General features: G+C 41.0%; 1 protein-coding gene across 2 annotated transcripts in view; it reads left to right on the top strand.

Annotated features, from left to right (window-relative positions):
• The window catches only part of MYRIP (myosin VIIA and Rab interacting protein), a 1,334,264-nt gene that overhangs the window by 1,188,481 nt on the left and 128,651 nt on the right, over nucleotides 1–17,132 (top strand). For both annotated transcript variants that reach the window (XM_069211480.1, XM_069211479.1), the window contains exons 14-15: nucleotides 16,794–16,898; nucleotides 16,987–17,047. In XM_069211480.1, the coding sequence (XP_069067581.1) occupies nucleotides 16,794–16,898; nucleotides 16,987–17,047 (166 nt within the window). The remainder of the gene's footprint in view (nucleotides 1–16,793; nucleotides 16,899–16,986; nucleotides 17,048–17,132) is intronic.

Genomic DNA, 17,132 nt, shown 5'->3' on the forward strand with positions numbered 1-17,132 from the left:
AGAGCCAACAGTAACTGTTCAGCTTTCTTGGTTCTGTGGGTCCGTAGTTGCCCCCGCAGGATAGCTGGCTGTTGCGTTTGTCTTCAAGTGGGGTTTACCTTATCCAGTTGCTCTAGGGATGCAATTTCAGCAGTTATTCCATCCTCCTCAAGTCCAGCTTCCCTACCCCGGGTAATAGCTGTGGAGGAGATGATTCCTTGTACCCTAGCTTTGAAGTAGTCCCAGAGCACATGAAGAGGGACGTCACATTTAGTGTTATGTGCAAAGTAGTCAGAGATGCCTATGCCTATCTCTGCTATGTGAGCCAGATCCTGGAGAAAGCGTGTCAGCAAACACCATCTTGGAACCTCCGACATGGAATGAGATAGCTGTGGCCAATGTGTGTATGGTCTAACATGGAAATGTCAGAGATTTCAGCAAGTTCTAGGGTATGTAGAAGGGAATGGGTGGTGAATATGCAATTTATGCATGAGTATGTAGAATGGACATATGAGTAGAAGGAACAGTCACGAGTGGCAGGGTGCATACATCTCCAGGCATAGACTAGCTCCAGGGATGTGATTTCTGCTTTCAATTGCGCTGGCATTGCCCCCGTCCCCTAGTAAGTGGTGGTGTGGTGGTCCATTGCTGGGACCGAGAATAAGTTGAGGTCTCCTCCAACTATCATGTCCCCCTTAACCCCCTGAAGCTGTTCCCTAAGAACACACGTAAGGAAGGCATCCTGAGACATGGTCGGTGCATATAAGTTCAGTATGGTGAGCTTGGTCTTCCCCTTAAGAAGATGTAAAACAAGAAAGCGTTCCTCTTTATCCCTTATTGTTTTTGTAATAGCGTGCTCTAGAGATGGTTTACAGAGTATACCCACCCAGCCGTTTTGGTAGCCCCGGAAGCCCAGTAACGGAAGGGATAGAGCGGGTGTGTCATTTGTTGTTTGTCCACCCCTCTCAGGTCTGTCTCCTGTAGGAAGACTACATCTGGGTTGTGGAGAAGGATATAACCCCAAATCTGTTGGTGTTTGCTCAGGGAGTTAAGCCCAGATACGTTTAGAGAGAGAAGTTTGATACCATTGGGGAAAAACATCATGGAACAAAGGAATTCCTGCACTTTGTGTATGTTGCCAAGCAAGCCCACTGCATGGGGGAGTCCTATTATTAGTGAGTGAGTGTGTGCATGGTGAGGAGGTTAAGACACTCAGAGCAGGGTAGGATAACACAGCACTTCCAGACTTGAAAAGGAAAAGCATTAATACACAATGAACAACAATTGTGGTCTGAACAAGTCCAACTTGTGTGATTAGTTCCCACGCAGATCAGCACCACAGTGCCTGTGTCTTGTCCGAGGTATCACCCTCTCATATACTGAATCGCTGGGTGGGGATCATTGTGTCCATGCTACAGCAGAGCTCAAAGAGGAGAGGGTATGTCTCTCCTTGTCTCTCACAACCGCCACCAGAGCACATTGAGAGCAGTGGCCATGACTGCTCGTGAAGTCTACTAGGGGAGAGCACCCATTCATCCCCCCAGCACATGCCAAAGGCTGCAGTCATGGCGCCAGTGTGGATCATTAGAGGAGGCCAGTTCAAGTCATAGTAAGTGCCCCTATCATGGGTAATCTTGTGGAGGTGCAGTCGGAGAATCGTTGGGAGACATGGCCTGCAGATGGTAAATGATTTATTTTTCATCTCCTGTGTCACTGCTTTGCTGGGGCAATGGCTAGCAGTGGTCCAGACTCGCTTAACGCAGGACTTGGGCATTGCATTGTTGAAGGCAGACTGTCATTCAGTTGTAGGTGGGGGAGGGCCAATAATTCCTCTGTCTCTCTGAGGGAATGCTGCATGTGCTTCCTGGTCTCTCACATGACACATAGTGAGGGTCTGGTCTACTAGTTCTACAACCCCTGTGGAGGTTACAAAACATGCATGACAACCATTTGTGTCCATTGGCCACAATAACCACCTGCCAGGACGTGAAAATGATGTGTTGAATGTTCCGTCTGGACCCACCCATTGAGCTGTTCTTCAGTTCCATTATTATATTTTTCCAATTGTTAAATTTAGCAGGGGCAGGGATACTGGGCGCATTCAATTCTTTAATTTTTGCCCAGCCTAAACAACTTGCCTGTTGTACAGTTTAATTTAAAAATCTCATTTGAACAAATATCAGGCATACTCTAAATAAAGCTTCCTTTCCCATTATTTACCAATTTTTGATTCCTCACATACTCTTTAAGTGGATTGACTTCAGCCAATATTCATAGCCTGAATTACAGGCAGTGAAAAGCGCTCTGGGTGCTGTTGCACTCCTTGCACTGCAACATTGTCGCTAACTCGATTACGAGCCGGTGTCAATGTTGTGGTGAGTTTTCCGCTGGGCCAGTACAGGGGAAATGCTGTTTCCACCCGCTGGCCCCGCAGGAAACTCGTAATAGGGCCATCGGGTGGAAAACTGGAGTGGTGGTCTCCTGGACGAAAGTGTTTCGCGGGCGGCATCCGCCACCATCCAGACTCCTACTGAGGCCCTTAATGATGACCTTGTGCATTAATAACTTACAATACACAGAGTTTGAAAAAAAAGTCCAACTGGTCAATGACATTAAAGTTCATGCGGCAATATGATTCACTCTGAGAGACAGTTCACATTACATTGAAGGGGCATCATCCAATAGCAATCGATCACAACACTCCAGGTTGAAACATCAACACATCTTCCCAGGTCTGTCATGGGAACTTCATTCATCCATGTAGCACCCCACGCTAGACTGAAACAATTGTATATTTTACCAGTCCATGGTTAAGGATGTTCCATATTCAAGGTCATTGTTTCACTTCTCTGTATGCCTAAAACAATAGAGGTCTATTACCAAAGCTAGATTTCTCATGGGAACAAAGTCTGAAAGAAAGCTTATGTTATGAAAATGAATTAGCATTTCCTGCACAGTCACGAAATTCAAGCCTAGCAGGCTTCACTTAGACTAATGCAAGTGAATGAAAGCAATACATTTTTATTATTTTGTTCTAATAATCACATTTTAATATGCAAACCTAAGAAATAAACATTAATAATACTTCATTATTATTCTGGTTACATTTGCTTTAAATGAAAAGACTCTGTTAATACGTTTTAATCAGTATAACATCGAACTGCATTTTTCTAATTTTGTACACATTTTTAAATCATTAATAATTAGAAATTCAATATTGTTTCAATCCATTTTGTTGGTCTAAAGTCTAAACTACAAAATAATATAAATTAAATGATGACTTCTGTGACATGAGGGAAAGCACTAAGGGCCTGATTATAACTTTGGCGGAGGGAGTTAATCTGTCCCAAATGTGACGGATATCCCGCCCACTGTATTACGAGTTTCATAGGATATAATGGACTCGTAATACGGCGGGTGGGATATCCGTCACATTTGGGATGGATTAACCCCCTCTGCCAAAGTTGTAATCAGACCCTAAATTATCAACTACATCAGTCTCTCCTTTGATGGTGAATCAAGACAGCTCAAAGTTTCAGAGGCTTATTCAGACAAGGTCTTCTGTTGTCCTCTAACCACTTAAGGTTACTATAACATATAGTTCTCATAGTCTCCATTTTAATATTTTCCTTCCTCCGTCTATTCTTTGGTCTTTTGTTTCAGCATTGTAATCAATTTATACAAACCAACAGCAACTAGGGCACACAAAGCTATTATCAATAGGGATCACAAGATGTTTCCCATAATTCCTGTCCCTAAGTTCAAACCACCTTCCAGTGGCTAAAAACCACTACCTATCACTTCCCATGCACCTGTCGCTGTTAACTCTTTCAGGTCCTGTTTCAAGTCAGTCATGTTTGCAAAGTTTTATCTTATCTCTTTACTATTGTCAGGTATGTAAGTGCAACATTGTTGCGCATGTAACATTTTGCAAACCCCGCCTTCTTTCGCGAGGAGTATGTCTAACAAATGTGATTTTACCTGCCTTCTTTTGCGAGGAGCATATATAACCCAGGTGATTTTGATAGATAACTTATCTACTATTGTTGACCGCTTTCTAATCTTGATATCATTCAAGATCAAGCCTACTGATGGAATTATGGAACCAAAAATGTCTCCCACTATCTCTGAAGCATCAGCTCATCTTTTGACTCTGGAGTTTGATTTCTCACCCCAGAAAGGATCATTAAAATGGTCCACATAGTATATCTTTGGAAAACCTACTCCCAGGTAGCATGTACAATACCAGCCTTTCAGCAGTTTGTAATAGGCATTTTCCCACATATGAAATAAACAACTGGTATAGCCGAATCTTGTCCATTCAGCATAAACGTCAAAACACTCTTTAATAGAAATGCATGTCTAAATTCACTAATTCTCGCAAAAGGTGTGTCAGTCTTTGCTCTAGGTCTGTATACACATAATGTCCCTACATGTTGCCAATCTAAGGCCAGGACACCTTGATTTCCAGCCACTGAATGTGTTGCATCCTTTTCCCAATTTTGTAAAACTATTCCCTTTTTTATTTAGCCTTCATAGCTCTTCTCCTTTCCTCAAATTGTACAATGAACTCTGTCTCTACTGGACTAAATGCAGGTCAAATTGTTCTTATGGGCATAAACTATTTCAAATGTCAAAGGCTCAGAGAAACCTCCCACTGTGTCAATGTTTTTTGTCTTTGTAATGTTACTCAATACTACTGCTGATACCATAGTGTTAATAACAGACTACAGGAAAGTCTATAGGTTGGGGTAAACTACGATATGTGGATCCTTCACTTACTGATGAAGGCAACTGTGTGCACACGTAACAAGCTTCCATGGTTCCTACATACTTATAAAGAAGTTTATAATACACATTTGCTGTTAAACCATCAGTGTGTAAATATTTCTAATCTCTATACAAGGGATCATGATTTACAATTTTGCAATGGAATTTGCTAAGTTCGGGCCACTTCTGGATGTAACCTCCTCTGTGTCACTTGCTAAGGGCAAACTCAATCCAATGAGCATTAATATAATCATGATATCTGACACTAATACTAAACCTATGCATATATATTTGCACTTATTACTTCTATGATGATTCAATTCCAAGAGTTCTCTAAATAAATCTGAGTTAAAAAATGAAAAACAAAAATCAAAAATGCAAAGCAGCTTTAATGTATCACTGTCTCTTTTCAGTTCTTTTTTTGTGAGAAAAACAATAATCAAAAATAGTCTCTTTAAAAATGCAAATTATTCACAATGTTTTTTGATCTTCAAGTTCAGCAAGAGTTTTATCTACTTGTAAATGTTCAAAAAGACTACTACTAAAAGTTCAAATATCTCTATTGAAGGCACAGCTCGTAATTACTAATAATCACTTCCAAAATGTAATGTATTTGTTCATCAAGCAGCAATGAGATTTCAAAGTTCTGCTCCACCGTAATTTCAAAGGTTGCAAATTCATTCTCCCAGTCATTGGCAGCAAAATATGTCAATTCAGGTGCTGAATACTTTCGACTTGGTATTCTCTTTGACCTTCTGTTTAAGTGACCCTCCGTATCACTGTCACTCTGACTTTACTCCTCAGCAACAGTCATAGGCACTTGTACAGCTGGCACCGAGTGCTTTTAGGCCAATTGTCTCCTGGTATAGCTCTTTTATCTAACGCAACTGGTCCTTAGTCAGCATCCAAAACTAGCATGAGTCAACTGATCTGTCTCGACCATTTGGTACCATCCACTGTTGTTGACGCGCTCAGAACCCCATTAGACAAAGCTACTTGTACAGTCCCAACAGCTTGGCTAACCTGATCCCTATCACCCACTGTAACCGACCCTTCTGAAACAGGTACTGTATTATGAAGGGGACCTGGAACTTTGTGAGTATGACTCGCATGTACCCAGTTCAGGAGACCAGCACACTTCGCAGCTGTAGTGGTTACTAAAACCACCTGGTGAGGGCGTTTCCAACACGATTCCAAGCACGTTTTCCTCATGTGCTTCTTGATCATGACTAGGGCTCTCAGTTTTATGGTATATTTCTTTTTTTTTTTTTACATTTTCATCTGTATTTATCCATATTTATTTTTTGTCTGTTTTATTTGTATTTATCCATATTTATTTTGTTTCTCGTGAACAGATGAAGTCATGACTTGTATATTTCCACATTTATTCAACGGATAAATGTGCACTCATAATTTGATGCCTGTCAGGTTTTAGCACATTACACCCCAAAAATAATAAAATAATAGCAACACATTAAACAATTAGAATAATAGCACAAGCACATGTTGTGATTTTCAGTAATTTAAGCATTTCTCAATGAGTTTTGTAACTCCCCATGCTGACTATATGTACAGCTATTTGGCTGACAGTCATTAATCTCAGCATGGAAAGTCACTCAAAAGAAGCCAAATTATCTGTATTTTTCTGCTTTTAAAAATAAATACAGACAGGAAACAATGTTTTCAGTCTGTATTTCTCTGTAAAAATCTGTAAAAACGGAAAACAGGGAGTCCTAATCATGACCCAGTCACCTGGACATAGGTCATGGCAAAGATCCTGCTGCAGCTGTGCTGTAGCTTCCCCAACATGATGAGACAAAGAGCAAACCACATCAGCCAGTCCTTTGCAATAATCCAGCACCAAGTCATCTGTAATGTTCACAAGCCCATTTTCAGGCAGTGCTGGTAATCTCATGGCTCCCCCCATGATAATCTCATGAGGGTACAACTCAGTTTTTCTGTTGGGTACACTACACATACTCATCAAGACAAGAGGCAAAGCATCTAGCCTTTTAAAAGTGGTGGATGCACATACTTTCGCCTTTCGGACTTCAGGGTTCCATTAATCTGTTCTACAAGTTCTGAAGCTTCAGGCCTGTAACTGCAATGCAATATTTGCTCAACTTGTAGTGCTGCAAATGACAATTTAAGAATCTGACTGTTAAAGTGAGTTCCTTGTCTGAGTCTAGAGTAGTCAGAAAACAAAATGCAGTATCAACTCCCTAAGTAACAGCTTTGCTACTGTGAGACTATAATTTCTCCTGGTAGGGTAAGCTTCAACCCAGTGTGATAAAATGCAAACAATGACTAAGATGTATCTCAGTTCACTACACACAAGTAGTTCTATAAAGTCAAGCTGCATTCTGTTGAACAGTCTTCCTGATTTACCTTTGTATAACAACTGTGCGTTTCCTTGCATTCATCTGCTGACATATGACACATCTGTGGTACATGCCTTCAGCAACCACTCTGAATTTGGGATTTAAAGATGTCTTTCTAAACATTCTGATCGTTGCGTCCCTATCTATATGTGCTTGTCCATGATAATATCTAGCCAAAGGGGACAACAAGCTATTTGGCAACACTGCTGTCCCATCACTTGAAACCCAAACATCATCCTCATTTCTTTTGACACATCCTGCTCTGACCCAACTCTGCTGCTCCTCCTCTGCCATTTCTTCCTGCAATTTATTAACATCTTTCCAAGTATCAATAGTGGTTAACAGGAAACTTTGACTTGCCTCATTACTTGCCTCATTGCTCCATTCCCCATTAATGGAGATGCAACTAAGGGTGCAATATCTCACCACCTCATCAGCATATGTATTACCTAAGGTTACGTAGTCAGTAGATTTTCTGTTTACTGTGTACTTCACAATGGCAATTTTTGCTGGCAGCAGTTATGCATTCAACAAATTGTAAATATTATAACTGTTCCCGATAGGCGATCCAGAGGAGGTCATGAACCTTCTCTGGGACCACAAGTGTCCCAAATCATGAAGGACACCAAACCCATACTGACTTTCAGTGAAGATGGTGACTTTAAGCTGTTCATAAACACAGCAAGCTCTGGAAAGAGCGACCAATTCAGCTACTTGCGCAGAAAAGACTCCTTGAAGCCAGGAGGCTTCTATTACACCAAGACCGACACCTAAGACCGTGTAAACAGTACAACCAGCTCTCAGTGTTCCATCTTTCTCTCTTAAACAGGAGCCATCAACAAAGATGACATAATAATTTTCATTTAAGGGAACATCTTGAATACCTGGTCTTGGTTTGGTGCACAATTCAGTCAAATCTAGACAGTCATGCTCAAACACATCCTCGCAGTCATCAACATTTTCAACAGGATTTGTTAACAACTTGGCAGGATTCAGAACTGTACAGCATTTGAGATTAACGTTTGGAGATGCAAGTATAACTTGCTCATAGCAGGTCAAACTTGCACTTGTTAAGTATTGAGTCTTTGTGTTTGTTAACAAAATTTCCACTGAATGGTGAATAAAAACATTCAGGGGATGCCCCATAACAATGTCTTCACATTATTCTATGCTAGAGCTCGAAGTGACGATCAAGTGTGCAGGAAAATAAGCCACAGACTTGTTCACATTTCCATGCAGCTGTGCCAAAACAGAGAGAGCCCATCTATCCCTCGCACAGCAAAACAAAGAAAAACATTTTGTTATAATCAGGCATTCCTAGAGCTGGGACTTGGCATAGGCTTTCTCTCAGCTCTGTCACCCAATGGTACCGGATCAGACACATCCTTGTGTGTCAGCCTCTTTAAAGGCTTGGCCAACCATTCCCAGAAACATTAAAATGACTTTCTGTGTGACAGAGAGATTCATTTACATGTTTGCTGAGATTGTTTATTGTGACGCCTTCTGCACGCTTTCCTCAGTGGGTGGTCTAACGACAGATCTTCTTTCTTGCAATACTGTAATTTTTCTAGGGAAATATCAAGTCCATTTTCACCTAAATAAGTCAAGAGAGCTAATGTATCTCTCCTGCATGCTTCATAGGTATGTGATGCAACAAGGAGGATGTCTATCTACTGGACTCCGTATACCCTTGAGAAGTTCAACACCATGCCAAAAAACAACTGCTAAATTCGAACGTGAAGAGGAATTGGCTTTCCTCATGTAGGGGTATTGACAATAAAGTCTGACAAAGATTAATTACAGTAAACCATTCTGCTTCACAGGGAAGGTAGAATATATTCACAGCTGGATCTGGTACCACTGGACAACATGGAACAACAATCTTGTTCACTTTTCTCAGGTCTTGAACTATGTCGTACTTTCCATTGGACTTCCGCAATCCTGGAATGGTAGTTTCATGGGCTTCCCAAAATCTCTTTCAAAATACCTTCTTCAATAAGTCTATCATTTAGGGGCATAATTCCAGCAGTTGTCTTGGATGAGTCATTATACAGAGGTGTTTTTGAGTACACTGCATTTGTCTTCACTGTTATTTTAATAGGCTCAACTCTATTAAAGAGTCCAATGTATTTTCCTGAAAAATCCCAAACCTCTGGTGTCACTGTGTCTTTTAGGTCTTCATGCAAAAAATTACATGTCAGCATTGTGTACAATGGGATACTCTGGTACTGCTTCACAGTTTTACAAAGCACATCTTCTTCATTATTTTGAATTTTGGTTTCTTTGGGGTATGCAGCTTATAGAGCAGCTTAGCTTACACAGTAGGTCGCATCCAAGTAAACTTACAGGACTAGAATTGCAAACCACAAATTGGTGCTCATCTTCAAATGTCTCTATTTTTACAGGGATATGTTCTGTTACAGGGTTGGTTAACTCCCTATTTGTGACTACTACAATCTGAATTTCTTTTCCTTGAAGGGGTACATTTGACACTTATGCTGTTCTGACAGTTGATTGTGTAGTTCCAGTGTCAACCAAGAATGGCACATCATATCCCATAACTTTGGCATTTACATAGGAACCACGTTGATCTACTTCTAAGGATGCAGCTAATCTGCAATCCCCATCATCTGAGCTGTCTGCTTGAGGAATTTTTGAAAATTCCTTATCACTCAGGTACAACAGGGGAAATTTTGTTGCTATCAGAATCATATTTGCATTTGCAATCTGGTTCAGATTCAGTTGGGGAACAACCATTTGTTGTGGAGCCATTGGGTCTTGTGGTACCTCCATCTGCTGCCCTGGGGACACGTTCACATTTTGTACTTGGGGTCTTTGAACTCTAGATTTGAACCTGATTAGTACCTTGTGCATAAGCAACTCCAATACTCTTCCCTTGGTTATTCACATTATTACACCTCCACTCTGATCTACATGAACACCACATCCTCTGCCTCTATGCTGAACAACATTTGTCATTTGCTGTGGCACACCTTGTATTCCTCCAGTATTCACCATCATCTGTGAGCTCTGACTAACTTTCTGTGCAGCCTTTAATTGCAGCATCATAACCCTTTTCTTTTAACTTTTTCTGCTTCAAATCCAGTTCATCACTACAGTACTCAGAGTATCGCAGGATCTCATCAATCAGTTTATTGTGCCAACAAATCAGGTGCTGCTGAATCATCTCACTAATGTCTGTTCTCAATCCTTGCACAAACCTGAACACAAAATGACCCATATCTTTAGCTTCTATTGTTTCTGTACTTCTATGCTGTTTGAGAGCTTGCAGCAGTCTTCCCTAATAAGCATGAATTGATTTATTTGACTCCTGAGCTGTCCTGTCAATTTATTTACCAATAAATATATTTTGGGACACTGTGGGGGTCATTCCAATGTTGGCGGGCGGCGGAGGCCGCCCGCCAGAATTCCCCCCTCCGAAATACCGCGCCGCGGTCAAAAGACCGCGGCGGGTATTACAAGTTTTCCCCTAGGCTGGCGGGCGGTTGCTGAAAAACCGCCCGCCAGCCCAGGGGAAAACGACCTTCCCACGAGGATGCCGGCTCGTAATCGAGCCGGCGGAGTGGGAAGGTGCGACAGGTGCAGTGGCACCCATCGCGTATTTCAGTGTCTGCAAGGCAGACACTGAAATACTTTGCGGGGCCCTCTTACGGGGGCCCCTGCCGTGCCCATGCCATTGGCATGGGCACGGCAGGGGCCCCCAGGGGCCCCGCGACCCCCCCTACCGCCATCCTGTTCATGGCGGCTTTCCCGCCATGAACAGGATGGCGGTAGGGGGGGTCGGAATCCTCATGGCTGAACCGCCGCGGTCAGAATGCTCGTTGGAGCACCGCCAGCCTGTTGGCGGTGCTCCCGTGGTCGGTGGCCCTGGCGGCCACCGGCCGCCAGGGTCAGAATGACCCTCTTTGTTTTTCAAAACCTGAGTTACCTTATAATAATTTTCAGCACCTCTTCAGATGGTGCACCCATAATTGAATCTCTTTGAAGTTCTCTATCAGGCCAATCAACATTCACTTTGCATTTATTCCACAAGTCAACCAGAACCATAATGTCAAGCAAAGTATTCAAATCTTCCCACAGACTTTTTGAAAGTTTCACAAATCTCCCTGTCTGCTTGTACCACTCCACTGGTTTCTCTCGCAATCTCAGGTAATCATTGGTGAATGACAACATATCACTCCTACTCCAGGGTGTAGGAACATATCTTCCACCTGGTATTTCTCTCATGGGCATCACTTTTACATTGTCTTTGCCTTGTTTTGCCCCTGCCAGAGGCACATTTGCCTTTACTTTCTTCTGATCTTGTTTTTTCTCCAATCTGCCTTCCCACTTATTTACAGTTCCCCATTACTGAATTTATATAAGCAATTCTTTATTATGCGTTTTCATCCGAGATCATCTCATGTTAACTATGTCTTTTATGCTAAACTCCAATCTGTAAATTCCCTTCAAGGATTTTGATTTCTCCAAATCCACATCATATTTCTCTGCTACTTCAGCTAATCTCTCATAGGCCTGTCCTGCACATTGTGCAATGTCTTTACAAACAATCTGCAGTTGGTCTTCGGTGTACGTTTCCAATTGGGCTGTGTCTAATGTGCCTAAAATCATTTCATTCAATTCTAATTTTAATCTGGACACATTCACTGATCTATCTCTTGGGTTTTTTCTCTTCTTGCATTGCAGTTCGTTACACCTGTTGCACACTAAGGATTCAAGCTTTTTAACCAGTGTGTTAGCTGCTGTGCAGTAAAACCTTGCACTGATATTATTTTTCTGTGGTACGTCTGCTCTTGACTGTCCTATGTCCTGGTAAAACGTTGCATTAAAGTGTGGCATGCCCTCTGGCATGTTAAAGGGTACCTAACTTTGTGAAGTGCTGCAGTGTGCAGTTGAAATCTGATCAGGTCTGGGCATAAGATATAGTGGGATTCCCTGAGCAAACCTTGCATCAGGAGTAAATCCGGTCTGACGTTGCTGCATTTGGATCTGCGATCCGTGTAGAGGTTAATAGTCTGATAAGAGAGGCAGACCTCTCCATTTCTGAATTATTAGAAAATACTGATCTCTGCATACCAATTGGTGATGTCCCAGCTGGAGTATATGGTATATTGGGAACTGTCAGAACATTTATTGAGTGAACATTGCTTCCAGATGTACCTGAAGCATACAAAGGGACAATGGGACCTATGGTCATAGGAACTGTTAATGCATCTGGACCCTTAATATTTGTCTGGATCTGAGGAATTGTCATTCCTACACTCTATCCTGTCAAGACAGTACTGAACCTTTGTCCTGTTTGACTCAAGGTAACATTCAGCCTTGACTGAACAGGATTGAACATTGGCACATGTTGATTCGGAATACAATTTTGTACAGAAGGATTGACATAGGGTGACTGTACCATCTGATTCATATTAGAATTTGGCACAGCCTGGTTCACAACTGGATTTGGTACATGCTGAACTGTATTAACAGTTTGAACTGATTGATTTGCATCAGGAACCTGTGTCACAGGATTTGCAGACATACTTTGCACTATCTGACTTGGGGTATGTGCAACTGCAGCAGGTGGCACGTTCAAGTTACATTATGTGTTGCTCCACTTGTTGGTACTATCTCAATTTAAGGATAAGGAGGTGGACGATTCATAAAGATCTGATTTATGACCTCATCATCTGAACCTTTCTTAAATGTCACTGTCTTTTTATCCTCAGGTTCTGTTGTCTGTTCCGCCTTTCTTGTCTTTTCCCTAGTCTTAGGTTTAATGCTTTCACCTTATCATTTGAAATAGCTACATTCATTTTAACTCCCTCAAGTATTTATGATCCCCACATTTTCTGCTCAGCATCCCATCTAGCCTCTGCAAGTGTCTTAATTGCTTAATGCATTCTGTTCTTGTGTTTATTTGCCATTTTCTCTTGTGCTATGAGTTCCCAAATGCTAAGGGTTTCATACTGTGTAGGTCTTGGAGATCGTTTCATTTCATACAGCCTTTGCCTCAAATTGTCTTAAATTCTCAGATTAAAGGTCTCATAATTGGAAAATGCTAAAGCACCTTCCTTTACTCCACTGTTCAAGCCACAAACATGCATGAAATCCTTTAAAAGATGACACGCAGTAACCCTATGTTTCTTCAGGTTAGGCTTCTATACCCTCTCAAGCTGGAGTGAGCACATCTCTTAATGCACTCTTTAAAGCTTTAAAGAACTAATTTTTCATCAAATATTTTTTTTTCGATAAAATCAGAAAGTAAACCTTTTTTTCGTGATGTTCTCAACCAATGGCAATGCCGCACTGTCTATCAATACCAGCGTCGCTTCACACCTATCGACCTATACCAACACGGCATAAAGTGATGTCACACACACTTCTTTCAGAATCTGCACTCATTTCGCAATTGTCTCTCACACAATCGCTCACACACATCTAATGCAAAATATCCTGAGCAAAATATAACAACCTGTATGCGCTCTACAGGTAGGAACTCAAACACTTCAAAGCTGTACCGAGGTACACTTTCCAGCTGTAGCATTCAGTTACACAATGAGTGAAACTTGACCAGTAATTCTCACTCCGGTTGATACAGATCCTCCCTGTGCACTCAGGAGTCACTTAATACCAAAAACAACTCTCACTAACTCTAGGAAAACTATTGGCACTGTCAACGATGTCTCATGACAAGTATCTCACTGCAGACAATAAATTAACCAAGTGACTTCTACACTTGAGGGTTATCCCGGAAACTTAGGCCATGATGGATCTATCAACAATAACCGCGGACATGTTTTAGCAAAAGCACCACAATCAAATGAGTACGATAACTCCTCAAAACACTTCACATCACTGCAATGAAGCAATTCAAAACCCTATTAATACTCACACATCTCTCACTTGTAGTCACGCCACTGGACCTCATCAGTCTTCGGAACGGACCATGGGACAACATTCGGTGCAGGCAATTCTTTTTGGGATTGGGCAACTGAATGAGGTCAATCCTACCTCCCTTGTGGGACAAACCATACCTCTGCTACCAGATCTTCTAGAGCATTTTCATCCTTCCCAGAAATCAATGCTCATCGAGGTTGATGGATCTTTGGACCCTCAAACAGGTTGTGGTAGAACCATACAACTCAATTTCAGTATAAACCAATTAATTGTACAGTGTGACCCATTTGGTAATACAAGGAAAACTCCAGTCAGGAATAATGTTAAGGGATTTATTACAAACACAAAGTAATGTAGACTATTTTCAAAACAAAATCATAAAGATACAGAATCACCATGGGTTGCCCAAGTCGACGAAATAAATTCAGACAGACTAACATTAATACAACTATGCATTCAATAAGAATAGTACAAAACATTAATAAAATTATTTGTGAAACAGAAATTAAGCTTTGCTCAGACTTAACAAGCATCAGTCAATTTCAAATCATCAGGGTTATAATTTAGATGAACACAGGGTAAACCCTACCATTGCCAGATTAAGGATTAACATGTGCTGGGCGGGCAAAAGACAAAAAGGACAAAGGGGGCAAAAATAATTTGGAAAAAGGTTATCTCAGGCAACAAGGTACTAACTAAGGTGGGCAAAGGACAGGGAAAATGAGGAAAAGTCAGGATGCCAGAAGCTTGATCAAAAGTCTTCTGCAGGGGTTAGAAAAAATGCTTTAAGACTCAGCAGGACATCTGAAAGGGGCAAAGCACAGAGGAAGATACCTCTCTAAGGGGCTCAGCATTCAGGGATTCTTCATCAGCAAAAGTTCTGGAAAGTTTTCTGGCTGAATGACCAAGGGAAAATCTGACCAAAGTCCAACTGGTCAATGACAGATTAAAGTTCATACGGCTATCTGATTCACTCTGAGAGACAGTCCATATTACGCTGAAGGGGCATCATCCAAAAGCAATCGATCGCACAACTCCAGGTTGAAACATCAACACATCTTCTGAGGTCTGTCATGAGAACCTCATCCATCCATGTAGCTCCACACAAGATTGAAACAGTTGCATATTTTACCATTCCATGGTTCAGGATGTTCCACATTAAAAGACATTGTTACACTTCTCTCCATGTCTAAAACTATAGAGGTCCATTACCAAAGCCACTCTTCTCATGGGAACGAAGTCCGAAAGAAAATGAATCAGCATTTCCTGCACAGTCACGAACTTCAAGCCTAGCAGGCCTCCCTTAGGCTAATGCAAGTGAATGAAAGCAATACATTTTATTAATTTGTTCTAGCAAACACATTTTAATATACAAACATATGAAATCAACATTAATAATTCTTCATTATTATTCTGGTTGTATTTACGTTAAGCAAAATGACTTTGTTAATGTGTTTCAATTACTATAACAAAGAATTGCATTTTTCCATTTTTGCACTCATTTTTTAATCATTAGAAATTCAATATTGTCTCAATACATTCTGTTAGTCTACGGTCTAAATTACAACATATCAATTAAATCATGCTAACATTTGATTCATACGCAATACCAGCAAGGTTTTTAACACTGGTCTGAACTAATGCACAGTTACAATGACTTCTCACTGCAACGTTCTACGTTCAAATTATTAGTACTTTGGTTAGTATAATGGATATCTTGTCTCATATTGATGACTTATGTGACATGAGGGAAAGCACTAAATTAGCAACTACTTCAGAACAATGGGCACATTTAAGCATTTACTAATATTTCACAGTACACAGTGCAGCAAGCAAAGGTGCTATGCTGCTTTGTGTGGAAGGGAGAGAGCAAAAATGCTCAATTTTTACAAAAATATGGAGCATTTTCGCTCTCTCCTTGCCCTTGTGCACTGTGAGCTGCCTAGTTCCAGGCAGGATTGCTTTTGTGCAGGAAGGAAGTCCTTTGAGGCAGTAAGGAATCCTAAGAGGCATTTTCCTCTTTCCGCATGTGCTGCAAAATGCAGCACATGCGGAAAGAGGAAATAATTAGACAAAATAAAGATACTTCTCCTTTTTACACCTCACTAGAGAAGGTGTAGCATTTTCACGCATTCCTAGGTTTACTAACTTTTGTAAATGTGTAAATGCGCCAAACTCCATGGCTGGAAGCATGGGAACGCCCATGCTCCACCCATGGAACGCCTGCCAAGTTTAAATGTAACATAACATATAAATGAGGTCTCGCATGGCTTTGTAAATTCCAAATAAGACTTTGTGTTATCCTACGTTGCCTTGGCAAGGGCAACGCAAACGATTAGTCAGTCTAGGCCTCCAATTTTTAAGGAACTTTGTGTCCAGTGCAAACCTGTCACCATGTTTTCCAAGTGAGAACATGCCAAGAGGACAATATAGCACTAATCTTATTTCCAAGCTTTAGTTTCTGCACACATTTCTGTTTCATCTTCAACATCCTACCACTTCGGGACAAACGAGTAGCGTCATCCATCTGTGCTCACAGGTCAACATAACCCTTTTAGCGGTCAGCCAATGAATCATATGTTTTATGGAAGCAGACTACTAATGGATTTTGGAAATATGGCCACATTTTTTATCTTTTACCTATGTTCATGTGTCAGTGTTAATTTTTGTTCTAAATTTCAAATTGTCTTTTCTCCACTAACCTTGGAAACTATAGTGAAAGTGTCACATTAACTTCTGTTCTCTTTGATTTAGATATCAGACATTGAGAGCAGGATTTCAGCCCTTACCCATGCAGGTTTAAATGTTGCTCCATGTGTCAGACTCACCAGGAAACGTGAACAGCAACAGAATAATCAGGTATACTAGATATGTGTGAATATATGTTACAAATAATGTTTATTTGTTGTATTAAAATTTGTGAGTTGTTTATGCAATTCTTTTTCAGGTACAGACCATCGATACATCTAGGCAACAGAGGAGGAAGCTCCCAGCACCACCAATGCCAGGTATGCAAACTAAAATTTCCATATTTTCTCCAATTTTGTGGGAGCAATTCTATCTGCCCAGTGAAGTTTGAGGACATAGTAATAC

The sequence above is a fragment of the Pleurodeles waltl genome, chromosome 10, assembly GCF_031143425.1.
Source record: "Pleurodeles waltl isolate 20211129_DDA chromosome 10, aPleWal1.hap1.20221129, whole genome shotgun sequence".
NCBI classification, from domain to species: Eukaryota; Metazoa; Chordata; class Amphibia; order Caudata; family Salamandridae; genus Pleurodeles; species Pleurodeles waltl.